Source organism: Lampris incognitus, chromosome 8, assembly GCF_029633865.1.
Source record: "Lampris incognitus isolate fLamInc1 chromosome 8, fLamInc1.hap2, whole genome shotgun sequence".
Classification (NCBI taxonomy): Eukaryota; Metazoa; Chordata; class Actinopteri; order Lampriformes; family Lampridae; genus Lampris; species Lampris incognitus.
The window spans coordinates 49,244,192-49,264,712 of NC_079218.1; the positions used below are offsets into that span (position 1 = coordinate 49,244,192).

At 42.2% G+C, this 20,521-nt stretch overlaps 1 protein-coding gene across 1 annotated transcript in view; it reads left to right on the forward strand.

The window, feature by feature from the left end:
* Window positions 1-20,521, forward strand: part of LOC130116431 (peripheral-type benzodiazepine receptor-associated protein 1-like) — a 118,098-nt gene that overhangs the window by 91,642 nt on the left and 5,935 nt on the right. Inside the window, exons 21-26 of the mRNA XM_056284341.1 lie at window positions 2,532-2,683; window positions 2,923-3,399; window positions 3,518-3,862; window positions 17,151-17,306; window positions 17,630-18,454; window positions 19,321-19,420. Of these exons, the coding sequence (XP_056140316.1) occupies window positions 2,532-2,683; window positions 2,923-3,399; window positions 3,518-3,862; window positions 17,151-17,306; window positions 17,630-18,454; window positions 19,321-19,420 (2,055 nt within the window). The remainder of the gene's footprint in view (window positions 1-2,531; window positions 2,684-2,922; window positions 3,400-3,517; window positions 3,863-17,150; window positions 17,307-17,629; window positions 18,455-19,320; window positions 19,421-20,521) is intronic.

The window sequence follows — 20,521 nt, forward strand, 5'->3', positions numbered from 1 at the left end:
CAAAGTCCACCCAATCACATGTTCAGATTGGGTACGTGTCCTGGTCGCTGCACTAGCGCCTCCTCTGGTCGGTCAGGGCACCTGTTCGGGGGGAAATAGCGTGATCCTTCCACGTGCAACGCTCCCCTGGCAAAACTCCTCACTGTCAGGTGAAAAGAAGTGGCTGGCACATGTATCAGAGGAGACATGTGGTAGTCTGCAGCCCTCCCCAGATCAGCAGAGGGAGTGGAGCAGTGACCGGAATGGCTCGGAAGAGTGAGGCAATTAGCCAGATGCAATTGGGCAGAAAAAGGGAAATAATCCACACAAAAAAAGATGGCGCCCAAGTGAACCAGATTCTCCTGGACGCTTTGGCTATGGTCTGAATTTTTTGAAGCTTGTGATTTTATAAGGGGAACATTCGTTTTGTGAGTAAATTACTGCTTCAAATTTCACGAGTGCTGCCATAAGACAGCATTTGACTTGTAGAACAAAACCAGTAGGTGACTGAACCCTATAGATCTTAGTTTGGAGGATTTAGTTTTATTTCAAATGGGAAAGTATAATAGGGTTTTGGCATTTGAGCCAACCACCATCATGTGGCTAATTTTGTCCTGCAAAGTGAAGACATGGCTGGACCAATCAATGTTCTGTTCGTGTTTTCTGTTCATGTTTTCATTCACTGATCAGAGGTCAATGTGGCTGCTAAGCTAAAAAGCTATTCATTTAAAATAAGATTGCCAGTTATGGAAGAATTATGATGAGAATTATGATGGGAACCTCTTCAATCATGTAATAAAGCAGAATTACTGAATTGAAGGAAATCTTTGAAGAAATAGACACATAGGGAACAAACTCATAGATGCAGGCGTGCAATCATCTATGCACATGTTAGCCTCCCCCTTTTCATAAATACATTTAGCCATTCCCAATAGTCAAACCAATTAAAGACAATGTAAAAGGAAAATTGGCTTTTTTTACCTTGTTGGCTCATTTTCCCAATCATATTATGCACCTAATCAACAACCTATGCCAAAAAAAAAATCACAAAAATTCAGTTTTTTAATTCATGCGACCATTTTCCAAGCCGCTTATCCTAATTGGGATAACTTGTTTTACAACAAAATCTAATCACCTTAACTAATATAGCCAAGTTTGTGTGATTGCGTGATCATGTCTTTGCTGGAGGGCAAGCAATAATCCAACCAACAGTATCGTGAAATTTTTTGCATGATTGAATCAAATCTTTAAGGATCAAATCACATCCCTTCCTACATTTTTCCCGTCCTCACATCGCGTTTTACTTGGAAATACATCACAGTAAGGAAGCGCGATGCGCTGTAAATACTGTTTCGGGTCGTCTTTGACCATGTCTCCTTCAGTACAGTTGAACAGAAGGTTCACGTCTGTAGCGTCTTACTTCCGTTGAAAAATTGGTAATCAGATGATCTCAGAATATTGTTCTCTGCATGTCCCCCTCTACACCAGTGTTTACAACAAGTCCCGCATTTCCAGTGCAAAAGTAAGCCAACTTGCTCCACTTCCAAGTAACCCACTGTGGAGAACTTATGCTGAACTTTTGTTGTTGTTTTATTAGAGACTAGCAGAGGTACCCAGCGTTGCCCAAGGAAAATATTTCACCAAAACAACCAACACGACGTGATCTTTACGATATAATTGATAGTGAAATATAAGATCATTTTTGATATGATACCTGTGATAAACGAATATCAAATAAATGAATCTTATTAATGAAAATTATCAAATGTCATAATTTTCAATCCATTCATCAAGCTTCTTTGCCAATGTGTGTATTAATCGCCGCAAATCGGCCGCCGCCGCTGCAAATCGCCACAAAATAAACTCAATTTCGCAAATAAATGAAATTTTTTTACTTGGGTTTTTGGAGTTTTAAGTGAACATGCAAACATACACTCTCGCTTTATAAGATGTATGCAATTTTCCAAAGCTGTCAACACACCTAACTGCTGAAAAGAAAGTGTTTCCCTGCCATCAGTTATTCTGCTGTGTTATACAAAGGCATACACACAGCCCCTCCACTTAGAGTGCTGCCTGGGGATGCTAGCGTGAATCGATAGGGAATTACAGTTTACAACATTATACACAAGACATTTCATTTTCTTACATGTCATGGTAATGATACTAAAAATGAGTGTGCGCCTGAAAAGACTTCTATCAACACCAGTGTTTTCATTCCCTATTGATCCACATTAATACTCCATATGCTAACGGGACTGACTCAAATTTCTCAAGGGAAATATCCTTTTTCAATATCCTAAGAGTGAGCTTGACAAGTGATCAACAGTATAACCCTCTAAAAACCCTGAATATTCCCTTAGAAGTATTGGCCAAGGTGTTTGTCTTGCAGAATTGTTATGCAGTCAGGTCATAAATGTATGATTCCTAGCAAGGTCACTGTAGATGTGTTTTTTTTTTAATATGGGATCAAGTGAATCATATGAAAAACATGCTTGGCTTTATCTTTTGCATGCCACTGGCTGTGGTATGATGCTTAATCCCCACTGTCCCAGGTCCCCCTGATGCGCCTCTGGATGTACAGCTGGAGCAGGGCCCCTCCCCAGGGATTGCCCTCATCAGCTGGCTGCCTGTCACCATAGATGCTGCCGGGACCTCCAACGGGGTCCGTGTCACAGGATACACCATATATGCTGACAAGAAAAAGGCAAGAATAGAGTTTTATGTTGCTTTCTCTGTAATTATTTTAAATCTAAGTGATGCTTTTCCACAGTACATTTCTATTGCCATCCAAAATATGTATACCTCTCAAATGCATTGACACTGGATATGCAATGCATTTTGATGAGCAGATTTTATGAATGTCTCTCTTGGGGTTGTTGTTCCACTTTAGAATGTTTATGTGGGAAATGTTAAATAATGTTCTGTGCCACCTTTTTCCCCAAGGTGCTGGAAGTATCATCCCCCACAGCAGGTAGTGCCCTGCTGGGTCCATCTCAGATCCAGTCCCTGCAGGCAGCACAGGAGCTCATCGTCCGCACCACATCTGCACATAGGGAGTCCTGTGACTCTCTGCCAGTCAATGTGCCCACCAAGCTGGCTGCCATCATGGCAGGCCCAGCTGCTGCCACCCTAGTTGTGCCAGCCCTCCCCTGCGCTCCCACAAACTCTACCATCCTGCCCTCTTCTCCCTCCTATGGGAACTCTGCTGCCAAAGTCTCCATGCTGCCCCACACTTTGCCACAAGACACACACGCCATCAGCCTCACAATGGAGGCTCCTGCCAACCCTCCTCATGCACTACATGCGGAAGTCCCTTTCCCACCTGCCTCATATGTGGAGGCCTGGGCTGACCCCACATCCACCGCTGCCTTGGTGGTGTGCGAGGCCACATTACCAGCAGCTTCCACTATCACCCCAGTGGTAAGCCTCACTCTCCCAATCTTCGATGTAGAACTCACCATTAGGTGCATGTCATTTTCTAAAGTTAAACAGTTGACTGAGCGGTTTGGCAATGAACCTGTCTCTTTCTTGTCCGCAGGTTAATGTGACCTCACCTACCACCTCAGTACCAGTTCCAGCACCAGCAGCAGTGTTGGCGCAGCACAGAGACACAGACAGCCCTGGAACTATACGTCCTTTCCCATCCATCACAGAGTTCCTCGAGGATCCCAGTGCCAAGCTCAGTACTCCTGAGCGCATCCCCACACCACCCAAGGCCCCAATCACAGACCTCCTTAACCCTCAGGACACTCACCACCTCCGGCCTCCCAATCCTTCCCCGCTAGAGTCTGAAGTAGAGGAGGAGCAAGAGAATACGCGTTTGGTGTCCATTGAAGAGTTCTTGAGACAGGAGCAGGAGCCAGCATACAGCCAGAGGCAGCAGGTCAGTTCATGTTTTCTTGATCTATCTCACAGTAACCATTTTTATTCTCTACAATGAACAAATTATTGAGACTGCCCTTTACTTCACTAGTTAGGAAATGCTGTCCTCCTTTAACATCTTGTTCACAGCGTTCAATTCAGTCTTTAAGCATATCAGTCAATCAGTCAATCAAACAAGTAATAAAAACATAAACAAGCAAAATCATCAGCAACATTTAAGTGACAAATGAGCAACTCAGATAATACTGATCATGTTCAAAAGTGGTAAGAAGTTGAGAACTTTTCTAATCCTACCCCCATATACTATTCATACATTGATAATAGAAAATGAAAATTCACTTTACAGCCATCAGTGTCCATGATATCTCAGTCGACTCAAACAAATCAACCCATTTGGACCAAAAAAAAAACCCAAAACTGTTCAATCTCATATTTTGTTTCTGAAGAGTCTTTTTAGTTCAGATAAAGTACCACATGTTTTCAGCTCATCACTGCAGTTATTCCACAAACCACCTCCCTTGCTTGTAACACAGTGATGCTTTGCATCTGTCCTTACTGGGTTTTTTTTTTAATACACAGGTTCCTCTCAAATTGTGTTTATGTTCTCTCAGTTGGAACAAGCCTTAGATACTAATAGGTAATTGTTGATTTATTACTCTGTACGTAATTTGAATAGTTTTAAAGTCAACCAGCTCTTTAAATTTTAGTGCCTTTAGTTTGATAAAATGTGGATGCGTTGGTTCTCTGTAAGTGGTTTTATTTACAATTTGTATAGCTCTCACAGTGGCTCAGTGGTTAGCGCAGTCACCTCACAGCAAGAAGGCCCTGGGTCCGAGCCCCCGAGCCCCGGGGTGGTCCAACCTTGGGGGTCATCCCAGGTTGTCTTCTGTGGGGAGTTTGCATGTTCTCCCTGTGTCTGTGTAGGTTTCCTCTGAGGGCTCCGGTTTCCTCCCACAGTCCAAAGACATGTAGGTCAGGTGAATTGGCTGTACTAAATTGTTCCTAGGTGAGAATGTGTCAGCCCTGTGAGGGACTGGCAACCTGTCCAGGGTGTCTCCCCACCTGCCGCCCAATGACTGATGGAATAGGCTCCAGCATCCCGTGACCCTAAGTCGAATAAGCGATTTAGATAATGGATGGATGGATGGATAGCTCTTTTTTGGAGGTTGAAGATTGGATCTGTGTTTGTTTTGTATGTGTTCCCCAGCACATCCACACACTGGGTTATTTATGGGAGAACGAATGAACAATACAATGTATATAGGGAAGATTGATTTAGTAGGTCTTTGACTTTGTTCAGTAATGCAATTGATTTGGATATTTTAGCTTTAATATAATTAATGTGCGGCTTCCAACTTAATTTGTTGTCTATTAATACTCTGAGGAATTTAATTTCAGATACTTGTTTGATTTCTACGTCATTTATCATGAGTTTCTTGGCTAAGTTTGTAGATCAATTCCCAAAGATTATAAATTTCAAGATTATAAATTTTGCTTAAATTCAGTGTTAATTTATTTGCATCAAACAAACTCTTTACCCTGCTAAATTCCTTTTCCACTATATTGAAGAGTTGTTCCAAGTTGTCTCCACAGCAGAAACTAGTAGAATAGTTTCCATAATCTGTGAATAGAATGGCTTTCAGGGTTTTTGACACGTCACATATATCGTACATATTCTTATGTACGATATGAACAACAATGGTCCCAACATTGAGCCCTGGGGCACCCCACACCAAACCTTCACTAATTGTGATTTGAAGTTTTGTATTTAGACATATTGGTATCTATTTTGTAGGTAACTGGATAACTAGGTATCTAACTAGGTTAACTAGGTAACTAGGTTATAGTGCTATCCCTCTGATACCATATCTTTGTAATTTTTTTATTAATAACTCATGATCTACAGTGTGAGATGTTTTTTTAAAGTCCAGAAATACCCATGCCACATTTTCTGTTTTCTATTGCCTTTGTAATTTCTTCTACAAATTCTATGAGTGCAAATGAAATTGTTATGTTAGCTCTAAAACCATATTGTTGTTCATACAGTACATTATGTTGTGTGATAAAATCATCTAGTCTTGTGTAGAATATTTTTTTCCAATATTTGAGAGAACTGTGGAAGCAGGGAAATAGGTCTGTAGTTTGAGACTATGTGTTAGTGTCCAGTCTTATATATTGGTATGGTAACTTTTCATTTTCTTTGGAGTACACCAGTTTGTAGAGACTGGTTACAGATATGTGTCAAGGGTTTTGCTATACATTCGATAATCCTTTAACTGTAGAGACATCAATACCATTCCAATCTATGGACTTGTTGCTCTTGATCACAGAAAGTTGAATCAGTTCATCTGGACACGACTTTATTGAGAGAAACGTTTCATCGGTCACTTAGATGAGTGATGAAATGTTTCTCTCAATAAACGTGTCCAGATGAACTAATTCAACTTTCTGTGATTTCCTTACCTGGATTATTGAGCAAGCATAAAAACTTCTTGCTCTTGAGTGTTTTTACAGTGTCAATAATTTCTTTTTTGTCAGTCCCTCTTATAAATATTGTTTCTTTAACATATATATCTTTACTTTCTACACCATCACTACTACCAGTCTTTGCAATCTACCCAGCCAAACCAGGACTGACACCGGCAAAAAATCTATTGAACTCATCTGCAGCTGAAGCCATATCATTTGTGATTGTGTTGTTTTTTTGTTTTTGTTTTTTTGTAAGGAAATGGCTTGCGTATCCTACCTTTCCAGATAAATTTTTAATAGTGTCATTCAATATTTTCCATGTATTTTTCATGTTGTTTTTGTTTTCCTCCAGTAATTTACTGTAGTATTCCTTTTTGCTGCATCTCATAATTCATGTTAGTTTGTTTTTATATATATCTTATGTGTTCGGCCTCTGCTGTTCTTGTCTCTACGAATTCTTTATATCATAGATTTTTGTTTTGCATGCATTTAATATTCCCTTTGTTAGCCACGGTTTCACTGCATATTTTTTCTTCCACTACTTTCTTTGCTAGAGGACTTTTTTTTTCCATTGAGAGCAGTTGTTATGGGCAGAAATGTGTCATAGGCTACAGCTACATCTTCCCCATAGACATTATTTCAGTCTTGTTTCATTAGGTCTTGTTTAAAGGAGTTGATAGTGTCTTGATTTGTATCTAATTGTTTTGGTGTCATTCTTGGTCCTAGTACAGCTCTGTATGATTGCAAAGACTGGCAGACAATCAATTGTGTCGTTTATTAATAAGGGATATAAGCTGGTACTGTACATTGAGTTAACGAATTCTGTGGTTGTGTTGTGTTCTTGTGGGTTTAGTAGATCAATATTGAAATCCCCACAAACAGACCATTTTCTTATTATTTGTATTGTTATACAATTACAGTAGCTTTTCCTTAAACGTGTCGATACAAGATCCAGGTTTTCTGTATACACAGCTTATTAGAATACTTTTTTATTTCTCCATCTCCATTTCAACTGTAATGTATTCCATGATATTGCCCAAGACAGTTGACATATTCCTGACAGATTTCCATTTATAGTTTTCATCGATGTATAGTGCAACTCCCCCACTTTTTATTTATATCCTGTTCGTATCCCTCAATCTCACCCATGTCTGTCTGTTCTTCACTAAGCCAAGTCTCAGATATTGCAATTACCGAGTTTCTTTTTTTAAACAAGGTTTATTTTCAATTTTCAAATGCAACCCAATCAAACAATGGACCCACAACCACAACATCTCCCCGCTGCCCACCCACTCTCCTCCTGACAGACCCATTCAAAATTCCCCACCACACTCCCACCCCACCTGGCATGCCACCCGAAACAGCATGAATTAAATTAAACCATAACAAAAACTAACAAAGTAAACAAATAACAACCATAAATTAAATGAACATGCGAAAAGGGGGAAAATTAACTAAAAAAAAAAAAAAGTAAATTAGGGCGTCCAGGTAGCATAGCAGTCTATTCCGTTGCCTACCAACATGGGGATCACCAGTTCGAATCCCAGTGCTACCTCCGGCTTGGTCGGGCAACCCTACAGACACAATTGGCCATGTCTGCGGGTGGGAAGCCAGATGTGGGTATGTGTCCTGGTAGCTGCACTAGCGCCTCCTCTGGTCAGTTGGGGCGCCTGTTCGGGGGGGAGGGGGAACTGGGGGGGAATAGTGTGATCCTCCCACGTGCTACGTCCCCCTGGCAAAACTCCTCACTGTCAGGTGAATATAAGTGGCTGGCAATTCCACATGTATCGGAGGAAGCATGTGGTAGTCTGCAGCCCTCCCTGGATTGACAGAGGGGGTGGAGCAGCAACCAAGATGGCTCAGAGAGCAGGGTGATTGACCAGGTACAATTGGGGAGAAAAGGGGGGGGATAAATAAGCAAAACGAGAATAGACGACAGAAGGTTAAGATTTAGACTGTAAGTCCATCAACCCCAGCCACCAACCGAGCATCTAACTGAATGAATGAATGAATGAGTGAATGATTTATTTCGGTCATACATTTGTGTTCATATGCGACAGACAGAAAAAAACAAAAAAAAAACGTCATCGTACGTATTTATATCAGTCCATTTCACACAACAAAACGCAATCAATCAATGACCGAAAAAGGAATAGGCTGAAGCCCAAGGCTTATTGTTGCCTATCCTATACAGCCTTAAGTTAACCTAGAATATCAAAGTTACAAAAGGAAGAAAAAAAAGAAAAATGTATACTAAGTTGTAATCCTTAATTGTTTTACATTTTAAAGATTTTCTGAAACTCAACAGCAAGCTACACAATTTCAACTCATCATTAAGACCATTCCATAGCTTGACTCCCAAAACTGAAACACATCTGTATTTTTCATTGGTTCTCACTTTACATGTTTCAAGAATACACAACCCTCTTAAATTATAGTTTCCTTCTCTCATTGTAAAAAGTTGTTGGATACAAACAGGAAGGCTTTTACTTCTCGCTCGATAGAAGTAAAAGCTATCGCGCTTAAACTTGATAGCTTTTACTCCTCCACAAAGTCTAAAAAAGGCTTCCATGTTGAGTGGAATTTGGATATAAGCCCTCTCATGGTATATCTGATCTTTTCCAATTTCAATGACTGCATAACCTCTACAAATCAACGTGCAAAAGTAGGAGGGGGAGCCTCCTTCCATTTGAAACTATTAATCTACTAGCTAATAGAGTGTTGTATGCCAACAGGTTTGCCTGAGTAGCATTTAAATGTGCACCAGCTGAAACAACCCCAAAAATGGTACTCAGATGAGAAGGTTCAAGTGGGAAATGTAAAACAGCAGCCAAGGCCTCAAAGAAAGAATGCCAGAACTGAGTTCGTTTCGGGCAGGACCAGAACATATGGAAGAGACTGGCAGTGACTTGTTTGCACCTGTCACATGTTGGGTCTAAATCTAGGTTAGTTTTAGCCAATTTTTCTTTGCACCAAAGAAGGCGGTCCACTACTTTGAATTGGATTACACCATGTCTTGTGCATATAGAGGAGTGTATCCTCTTAATTGCTAGAACCCAAGTTTCCTATGGAATGGACATATCCATATCATTCTCCCATCTTTTTTTTTTTTTAGGGTTTCAAGTGGTATTTTGCCAAAAGTATTAATTGCATAATAAAATTTACTGATATACCCTTTCTCAGCAGGATTAATTTCAAGAATGTCATCTAAATTGGTCTTTGGAAGCAGAACTGGGAAAACAATTAAAATCACGAATCTGCAAGTATCCAAAAAGTGACTTTGAGGTAAATTTAACTTCTTAGACAGCTGATCGAAAGATGCAAAAGTGTCATCAATAAATAGGTCCTCCAAAGGGAATATTCCATTGGGTCTTCAAATCTCAAGGCTCCATCAGAAATAGACGGGACAAAAGACTGATTTTTTTTGTAATTGGGGTACCAATAGGGAGATCTTTAAATTTGAAAGCCTGACTAAATTGTTTCCCAATCATAATAGACTCACATGATTGGGTTATCAGTAAATCTGGGTATAGGGTGAGCCCAAGGGAGTGCTGAGTAGAGAAGTGAGTGCAAAGATACAGTGCATCCGGAAAGTATTCACACCCCTTCACTTTCCCCACATTTTGTTATGTTACAGCCTTATTCCAAAATTGATTAAATTCCTTTTTTCTCTCATTAATCTACATACAATACCCCATAATGACAAAGTGAAAAAGGTTTTGTAGAAATTTTTTCAAATTTATTAAAAATAAAAAAACTGAAATATTGCATGTACATAAGTATTCACATCCTTTGCTATAACACCCAAAATTGAGCTCAGGTTCATCCTGTTTCCACTGATCATCCTTGAGATGTTTCTACATCTTGATTGGAGTCCACCTGTAGTAAATTCAATTGATCAGACATGATTTGGAAAGGCACACACCTGTCTATATAAGGTCCCACTGTTGACAGTGCATGTCGCAGCAGAAACCAAGCCATGAAGTCAAAGGAATTGTCTGTGGACCTCCGAGACAGGATTGTATCGAGGCACAGATCTGGGGAAGGGTACAAAAAAACTTTGACAGCTTTGAAGGTCCCAAAAGAGCACAGTGGTCTCCATCATTCATAAATGGAAGAAGTTTGGATCCACCAGGACTCTTCCTAGAGCTGGCTGCCCAGCCAAACTGAGCTATCGGGGGAGAAGGGCCTTGGTCAGGGAGGTGACCAAGAACCTAATGGTTACTCTGACAGAGCTCCAGCGTTCCTCTGTGGAGATGGGAGAACCTTCCAGAAGGACAACCATCTCTGCAGCACTCCACCAATCAGGCCTTCATGGTATAGTGGCCAGACGGAAGCCTCTGCTCAGTAAAAGGCACATGACAGCCCGCTTGGAGTTTGCCAGAAAGCACCTAAAGGACTCTCAGACCATGAGAAACAAGATTCTCTGGTCTAATGAAACCAAGATTGAACTCTTTGGCCTGAATGCCAAACGTCACGTCTGGAGGAAACCAGGCACCTCTCATCACCTTGCTAATACCATCCCTACAGTGAAGCATGGTGGTGGCAGCATCATGCTGTGGGGATGTTCTTCAGCGGCAGGGACTGGGAGACTAGTCAGGATCGAGGGAAAGGTGAATGGAGCAAAGTACAGAGAGATCCTTGATGAAAACCTGCTCCAGAGTGCTCAGGACCTCAGACTGGGGCCAAGGTTTACCTTTCAACACAACAGTGACCCTAAGCACACAGCCAAGACAACGAAGGAGTGGCTTTGGGACAAGTCTGTGAATGTCCTTGAGTGGCCCAGCCAGAGCCCAGACTTGAACCCCATTGAACATCTCTGGAAAGACCTGAAAATAGCTGTGCAGCGACGCTCCCCATCTAACCTTACAGAGCTCGAGAGGATCTGCAGAGAAGAATGGGAGAAATACCCCAAATATAGGTGTGCCAAGCTTGTAGCTTCATACCCAAGAAGACTTGAGGCTGTAATCGCTGCCAAGGGTGCCTCAACCAAGTACTGAGTAAAGGGTGTGAATACTTATGTACATGCAATATTTCAGTTTTTTTTATTTTTAATAAATTTGCAAAAATTTCTACAAAACCTTTTTCATTTTGTCATTATGGGGTATTGTGTGTAGATTGATGAGAAAAGGAAGGAATTTAATCCATTTTGGAATAAGGCTGTAATATAACAAAATGTGGGGAAAGTGAAGGGGTGTGAATACTTTCCGGATGCACTGTATATGAGAGACAGGATGAAATCTCAAAGGCTAACCAACATTGTATTTTGGTGCCTGTGACCTTAGACTGCCAAAAGGACAGTGTCCGAGGTGGTGTTAGCCATCATGTTAGCATCCTTGACATGTGTAGTAGGTATAGTGTGTAGTTATAATGTAGTACTCAAAAAAACGTAGTCGTAAAAAAATATACTGCCAGAATGATTATTTGTTCCCAACTGTACAAAATGAGCGATGTAGATACAAAAGCACCATTGTTTTATCAAATTATTAAACGATTGACAGGGAGCTCTAAAATCCTACCATGCCACCTAATCACTCCACCAGAAGTCCTAGTTACTGTGGATTTCCTGACCAGTTTTCTTGAGCAATTATTGATCTCTGAAACATTTGAACTGAGGTTCCTGCTGTTAAAGTGAATTATTGATATTGTTCAGTTCTTTTGAGCTGATCTTCTGTGTAGTAGTCATAATGTCTGTATGTGTTCTTGCAGAACACAGGGTCTCAGGGTCTATATCATTTTCATTGTCTTGGGATTTATGTTCAGTATATTTGAAAGTTTTCAGGTCCAGTTTTTTCATATTCTGTTGCTGAGTGATTTCTGTCCGAATTTGACATGGGTGTATTTAGTGAGTTCAGTTACCTTATGGTGCTCTTCATGTTTTCAAACTGCGACTTTGTTTGGATCACTCCCCCAGCCTTCATACATCAAACTTGTCCAGTTCATTCTTGTCCTGTATGATAAGCACTTCAGCTGCCTCTGGTGGTGAGCCATTCAGCTTGATGAACATTTTGAAGCCTGCTGTCCATACGGCTAGTAAAGGAGATGCACAGGGGTCCAGAGACTCCCACTTTTAAATTTCATATAAGGAAGATATTGTTCACTTTTTTTTGTGTTGAAATATTTTTTCAGATTCTCCAGTAACATATTAAGATGAAAAACTAGTACTCCAGTACTATGTTCTACCAGTATAAACCTTTGATGGTAGGGGATTGTTTTTATACCTCTATCCATCCTGACATGAATTTGAAACCGAGTCTAAAGCCCCACCAGCAAATAGTTTAACAACTGGGCGGAAATTGTACTTCTGTCATCACAACTGGAATTTACAAATAGCGGTAGTGTGGCACAGTTGCAGTAGGGCTGTGTATGATGAGCTACCCTGCATGGGCAGCTGCTGCCATACAAAAGAGGAACCTTGTTGCAGATCAAATACAGTACTAGGAGGAAACATGTAGCTATTTTAATGCAGAAAATGTAGTTTCCCATGCAGTGTGGGGACAAGGTATAATGAGAAACGCTTGACTTGATAAAGTGCAGCACATGCAGACATTTAGGGTTAAAATTCATCACTGGAGCAACTTATGGTTTGTAGCCATCACTCTAGCATGTTGTCAGTTGGCTAAATGAAGACTACAGCTATCAAAACGTGTTGAGTAGATGCACACTTAGACCTGTGTTAAGTTGCACTTTATTCATTCCCATGGGGAAATTCATCATCTGCATTTGACCCATCCTAAATCTTTGGAGTGGTGGGCAGTCACAGTGCAGTGCCGGGGCACCAACCTCAGGTTCTGAGATCAGGGCAATGACAAGAGTATTATATAACAATATATGTAACTATATACACTACCGTTCAAAAGTTTGGGATTACCCAAACAATTTTGTGTTTTCCATGAAAAGTCACACTTATTCACCACCATATGTTGTGAAATGAATAGAAAATAGAGTCAAGACATTGACAAGGTTAGAAATAATTATTTGTATTTGAAATAAGATTTTTTTTACATCAAACTTTGCTTTCGTCAAAGAATCCTCCATTTGCAGCAATTACAGCATTGCAGACCTTTGGCATTCTAGCTGTTAATTTGTTGAGGTAATCTGGAGAAATTGCACCCCACGCTTCCAGAAGCAGCTCCCACAAGTTGGATTGGTTGGATGGGCACTTCTTTGAGCAGATTGAGTTTCTGGAGCATCACATTTGTGGGGTCAATTAAACGCTCAAAATGGCCAGAAAAAGAGAACTGTCATCTGAAACTCGACAGTCTATTCTTGTTCTTAGAAATGAAGGCTATTCCATGCGAGAAATTGCTAAGAAATTGAAGATTTCCTACACCGGTGTGTACTACTCCCTTCAGAGGACAGCACAAACAGGCTCTAACAGGTACTATTTAATGAAGATGCCAGTTGGGGACCTGTGAGGCGTCTGTTTCTCAAACTAGAGACTCTAATGTACTTATCTTCTTGCTCAGTTGTGCAACGCGGCCTCCCACTTCTTTTTCTACTCTGGTTAGAGCCTGTTTGTGCTGTCCTCTGAAGGGAGTAGTACACACCGGTGTAGGAAATCTTCAATCTTCATTTCTAAGAACAAGAATAGACTGTCGAGTTTCAGATGAAAGTTCTCTTTTTCTGGCCATTTTGAGCGTTTAATTGACCCCACAAATGTGATGCTCCAGAAACTCAATCTGCTCAAAGAAGTGCCCATCCAACCAATCCAACTTGTGGGAGCTGCTTCTGGAAGCGTGGGGTGCAATTTCTCCAGATTACCTCAACAAATTAACAGCTAGAATGCCAAAGGTCTGCAATGCTGTAATTGCTGCAAATGGAGGATTCTTTGACGAAAGCAAAGTTTGATGTAAAAAAAATCTTATTTCAAATACAAATCATTATTTCTAACCTTGTCAATGTCTTGACTCTATTTTCTATTCATTTCACAACATATGGTGGTGAATAAGTGTGACTTTTCATGGAAAACACAAAATTGTTTGGGTGATCCCAAACTTTTGAACGGTAGTGTATATAACTATATATATATATATATAACTATTAACTATATATATATGTGTGTGTGTGTGTGTGTGTGTGTATGTATATATAACTATATATATAAATATGTATATATAAATATAACTAACTATATAACTATAACTATATATATATATATATATATATATATATATATATATATATATATATATATATATATTCCGCTCCTCATAGTTGAGCACTCGCAACACCATTGACGGTTTCGGAACAAAACGCTCTATATATATATATATATAAACTTTGTTAAAAGAAACACAACGGTAGGGAAAGTGCTCAACAAATAAGGAACCAAATAATCCAGTTTGTCAAGTAAATTCTTTGAGACAGCACAAGCCTGTTTCATGCCATAAGCAACCATCAGCACGATGATGCTTATAATGCATTGATAATTTATAATTGATTTATCATTTGTAATTTATAATATTAATAATAATGTATAATAATATAATGTATAATATAATGTATAATAATAATAATTATACTAATAATAATTGATAATTGATTTATAATTTATAGTTTATGATTTATAATTCATGCTGATGCTCATAAGCAATCATGCTGATGGTTGCTTATGGCATGAAACAGGCTTGTACTGTCTCAAAGAATTTACTTGACTAACTGGATTTTGTGTGTGTGTGCGTGTGTGTGAGTGTCATTGGATGCATAGATTTAGATCGTTATGTGATAGTGGAAAATTAGCAAAAAGTGTGTGGAAACTATTGGGGGAGATGGTATGGGCTACATGTAAGCTGTGGTGAAAAGTGTAGTGTGGTGTAGGTGAGACTGATCAGTGGGTCAGAATTTATTTCTGAGCCATGTGCATGTATGGTAAACCGTGACCCCAATGACACTAAATGGGACAGAATATCTGAAAGAAGTTGTACCCAACAACAACAAAAAAAAGTATTGTGTTGCCCTTGATGCTGGTGGCCCTCCCAGATTCAAAGTAAATGACAGTTTGTAATACTCTTTGCTGCGTGACCACTAAAAAGGCGAAGATTGGAACGTCATCCGATTCCGTTTGAGTCAGCCTGAGAGCTTTGACTCAAGCGAGGATGTGGTGCAAAGGCTGTGCCTTTCTCAAGGGCTGTATCTAGATACATAACGGCCCACTGAACTTGCCACCTTGTGTAGTTGTGAACATTGTAAAAGTTTATGCTTCACTTCATTTCAGTGAATCAGGGAAGTTGGGTAGGCTCCGTTGTAAATAATATTTTGTATTAATTTGTGTGTAGAAATATTAATTTGTCCAAGCTACTATCCTTGAAAGTTAAAAGCTATAAAATAGATATTATTATGGGCAGCATGGTGGCCCAGTGGTTAGCACTGTTGCCTCACAGCAAGAAGGTCTTGGGTTCGAACCCCAGGCCGTCCCAGGTCCTTTCTGTGTGGACTTTGTGTGGTCTTCCCGTGACTGTATGGGTTTCCTCCGGGTGCTCCGGTTTCCTCCCACCATCAAAAAGACATGCATGTTAGGGTTAATACTCCTGCCTGTGCCCCTGAGCAAGGCGTGGCAAGACGAGCTGGAGTTGGTCCCCGGGCGCTGCGCGGCGGCAGCCCACTGCTCCTAGCTACACAGCTAGGATGGGTTAAAGGCAGCAGATGAATCTCCCCATGGGGATTAATAAAGGATATCTTGATGTAGCTCATCTCTCTTGAGTTGGAAAGCGTCTGTGGTTTTGATGGCAGGTTTTGAAAACATTTTACAGTTTGTACTTGAGAACTCAATGGAGACTGAGTCCTTTTGTTCCCTGTGGACTTAAGGAAATGTGTACTTTCTCCATCCCACCACAGCCTTTACTGAACTATGAATTGATCTTTATCAGTAGTAAACCCTAATGCTTATTGTATGCCCTTTTACTTCAAATCCTACATCAGAAAACTAGCAACATGGGGGCATTCGGGTGGCGTGGCGGTCTATTCCATTGCCTACCAACACGGGGGCGCCAGTTTGAATCCCCATGTTACCTCCGGCTTGGCCAAGCATCCCTACAGACACAATTGGCCGTGTCTGCAGGTGGGAAGCTGGATGTGGGTATGTGTCCTGGTCGCTGCACTAGTGCCTCCTCTGGTTGGTCGGGGGGGCACCTGTTCAGGAGGGAGGCAGAACTGGGGGGAGTAGCGTGATCCTCCCACGCGCTACATCCCCCTGGCGAAACTCCTCACTGTCAGGTGAAAAGAAGCGGCTGGCGACTCCACATGTATGGGAGGAGGCGTGTGGTAGTCTGCAGCCCTCCCCGGATCAGCAGAGAGGGGGTGGACCAGCGACCGGGGATGGCTCAGAAGAGTGGGGTAATTGGCTGGATACAACTGGGGAGAAAGTGTGGGTGGGGGGGGGGGGTGTCTAAAAAAAAAAAGAAAACTAACAACATGGCAAAATGTTGGCCAGAGTTAGAGCTACAGAGACCATCTCCCTAGACTAATGCGACCAGTGGTAGGTCTTCACTCTTACCCACAACCACCTCGAGAATCACTCCATTTATGTTGTTTTGAGAGAGGGCGATGGTTTATCTGGCTCCTAGTATAGTTACGTTGGACGTACAAGGCTTTTTGTGTCATTTTCAAGTAATCAGACAATTATTTACTTTTGTTTGCCTGGTGGGTATACTGAAAACGCTCTCCAGTGGTTCAGTATGATATTTCCATTGCTTTACACAAATTTTGGCCACGTCTAAAAAATGTTGAAAAATGTTACTCTGTTCTAGGAATTGTATCGCCAACTATGTTCTGTCAAAACCTGCAGTTTAGCTAAGTGTATGCTGTGTCCTGTGCTGCAGAATTATGGCAAAGGGCCGGTGGAACCTCTCGGTGACTACCACGCAGAAAACAGCCGCTCAGACCTGTCGGACATTCTGGAGGAGGAAGAGGAAGAGCTCTACTCTGACCACCTGGCAGACGCTCAGCTCAGGGGCTACTCGATTACAGCCAACAGGGTAAAAAAGTCGTGGTTGCATTGTACAGTTCTTTGGCATACACACTTTATTTCAGATGTCAGAATATTGCTGTTTCATGAGCACATACTTTTCATTTTTTAAGTTCACCTTGCAAAACTGTTAAGTTCTTGTTCAGTGGTCTTGTTTTTTTCCTTTTTCTTATATATGCTGTTGTGATTCTTTTTTTTTTTCTTTCCTCTGCCTTTTCTTTCACTGGATTGTCCACTGCTTTGTCTTCTCTTCCCCTACTTTCACTGAACATTGTGATATCCCGTTCCTCCGCCAACCCACTCTTGCTTGCCTTGAACCTTGGGCCCCTGTAGTTATGCAAGGTGGCGACTCCGGACAGCGATGAGGACGTCCTTGAGAAGATTCTTAAGTTGCCTCCTCAGGCCTACAACAGTAAGCAGTTGTTTAGCATCCCCGAGTTGACAGAGGAGGAGGACAACAGCCAAGAAGAGCCTTTGCCCCGGCGCAGACAGCCCCGGGGCACTGCTAGCCACTCACATGCTAGAGATGGTCACCCGCGAGGCTCAGAACACCTCCATCACAGCCCTCGGCACCACTTCCATCCACACACTCATCCTCAACATCACCACCTCAGCGGGGATCCCAGAGCTCCTATAAAAGAGCCTTTACCTAGGCACGGGTGCTTGCAGGTCAGGCCTAAGACCCAGCACAGAGTCCACTACGCAGACACAGTCCAAACCATCAGCTACCCCGAGAAGGACAAATCCAACTTATATGAGGGTCCCAACAGCAGGCGGCTGTTGGCCTGTTCTCAACCCCAAATGACCCCTTCTAGCAGAGAGAGAGATGTGGCACTGATTGGAGGGCTAGGAGACCGCCTTAGGAGGGAGGCCATGCTCAGGAGTCAAATGGCTGTCACTACGGCTGCCAACTCTGGCCACAGCTTCACGCCGCCAGGAGCCTACCTAGTTAGCAAAACGGTACGCACACCGAGGTCACCCACCAGTCCCGGGGTTGAGATCGACGTGGAGTACGGTACAGATGACAACGAGGATCCTGTGGAGTATGGACCTGGGGAGGTGGTGGTGGAGCAGGTGAGCTCTGAGTGGTGGCTGGAGGGAGCACAGATGGACCAGAGTAGAGCCCCCCTGCGCCGGGGGCCTAAGGCTGATCCACATGCCATCGTCGTTGCAGGCCAGCAGCAACGGGTGTGTTCTCCCACCCACCCCACTCCACCCCCCTCCCATTTATAGCAGATGAGCTGTAACCTTTTGTGCACTTTAGTAGAGGATCCTTCCCTAGGGATTACCTAACTTAGCTCAATAGAGTCTGCCCTATTAGCTGACACGTCACTGACAGAGCAGAGGATGGTGGGAGAAAGAGAGAAAGCATTTTTTTAAGGAGACAGTCTTGTTAAGACGTGCCACAGTCTAACACGCACAGGTGCCATCAACTATTGTGTAATGGGCATGTCAGATGGCCAGCAAGGTGTGGCTAGAGCCCGAATGCAAAAGGTTTAAGCCATTTCCCCCCTCATTTGTGACGTCACTTAGATTCAGTGTGACCTCTCCTCTTTCGACTCCGGTGCAGCGTTCGTGTCAGCCATCCCTCCTAGCTTAATCTGTCTGTCCTGCTGTCTGACTGCACCACCTCCAGGTACACCGAAACTCTGCTGTGTCTATGAAACCCCACATAGATCCCCACTTACCAGTACCGCCTAGTCCTGCATTGGCTTTCTATGGAAATGCTTTGATTTTTTTTTGTCTTTGTCTGCCAACGCCATCATGATACATAAAGTGGAACATGATGTCGAGGTTTAGACATTATAGAATGGTGGAAACGCTGAGGTGTGTTGTGTTCCGTGAGGTTTTAGGCGACATTGTACTGCATCAGATATCATTTCCAGTAGGTTATTGTTACATGAAGCATAGTTTGTATGTATGGGAAAATGAAGGGCTGTGTTGAGCATTCACCATTCATAACGGCTTTGTTTTTGCACGAGTTGCTCCTCTGATTGTTTTTCTGTATATTGTGTGTTGAGCAGGAGGCCAACAGAGTCACACCAGTCGAGGCCGGTGCACCGTGGGGAAGCCAGTCAGGGGTCTCCTCTAAACTAGCGAGCTCACAAGCCCGGCAGCTGAAAGGTTAGAGGCTTTTTCTTCTCTCATTCCTCCTACCTGCACCATCCTCTGCTTCTCTCTCTCTTTCCACGCCGGTAAGTGTGCAGGAGGTGTATGAGATCATGCTGACACACCTGTACCTTCTCTTTGCAAGCCTCCCCCACTCTCATAAGGCCGCTAGTCAGATTAGCACCCTGTGTAGGCTGTGGGGGGTGAGAGGAGGTGGGGAGGAGGGAGGAGGTGCCGCAGCTACGCTGCAGAAGTGGGTGAGAGCCCTCTAAGCTGAGAACCGGCTTAACCCAAAGTGGCTTGTCATGACATGAGACAGAAGGAAGTGACAGCCATTAAAATAGTAACCTAGATTAGCCAGCAAACACTGCTGTGCGGAAGTGTGACTCTCCATTTCTCTCTCCCTCGCCTCCTTCTTCTCTTTTTGTCTCCATCTCAGCCTATTTATTATCGATATGATGAAACAGCTTGAAAAATTGTATAAGTCAAGCTGCTCTGTGAATGGGGTATGTGTGTGCGTGCACAGTTTACACACACATATTCACACATGTACACGTGCATATAAATAGAGGAAGGGGGCAGCAAGAAGTTGTGCTTTATGTGCTCGAGAATCGGTGAGGATGTGAAAGTGTGAAATTTCTCTCACTCTGACTCTTGCCACAGATGGGCTGATCCTCCGTAATTAGATAGGAGAACTCTCCGGTCTCTCCAGTGCAGCTTAAGTGGCACTAGAGCACTTCACACTTATTGGCTCCCATCTTGAGTTGTCATAGTGTCCTTGGTTCGCAGGGCTGTCGTCACATCTTGTGTTGCACACAGCGCCTCACAATGAGCGTAAAAGTTATTTTCTACAATTTATGTCATAATAGGTATTAAAAGCTATGTAGTTTCTTCCCCTCTCTTTTCCCGAAATATAAATTAAGACGCAAATATCTACATTATGCATTATGTTTCCTTTTGTTTTGTTTTTCTGTTGGCATGTCCCCGGGGTTGAACTATTCTCTCGAGAGTCTGGGTCAAGCATGGCTTGCCTTTTTTGTTATTTCCTCTCTTGCCTGGTTGCTGCAGATCATGAACATGACTGCACGTTCCTCAAGCGGCTCATACAGCTTAGGA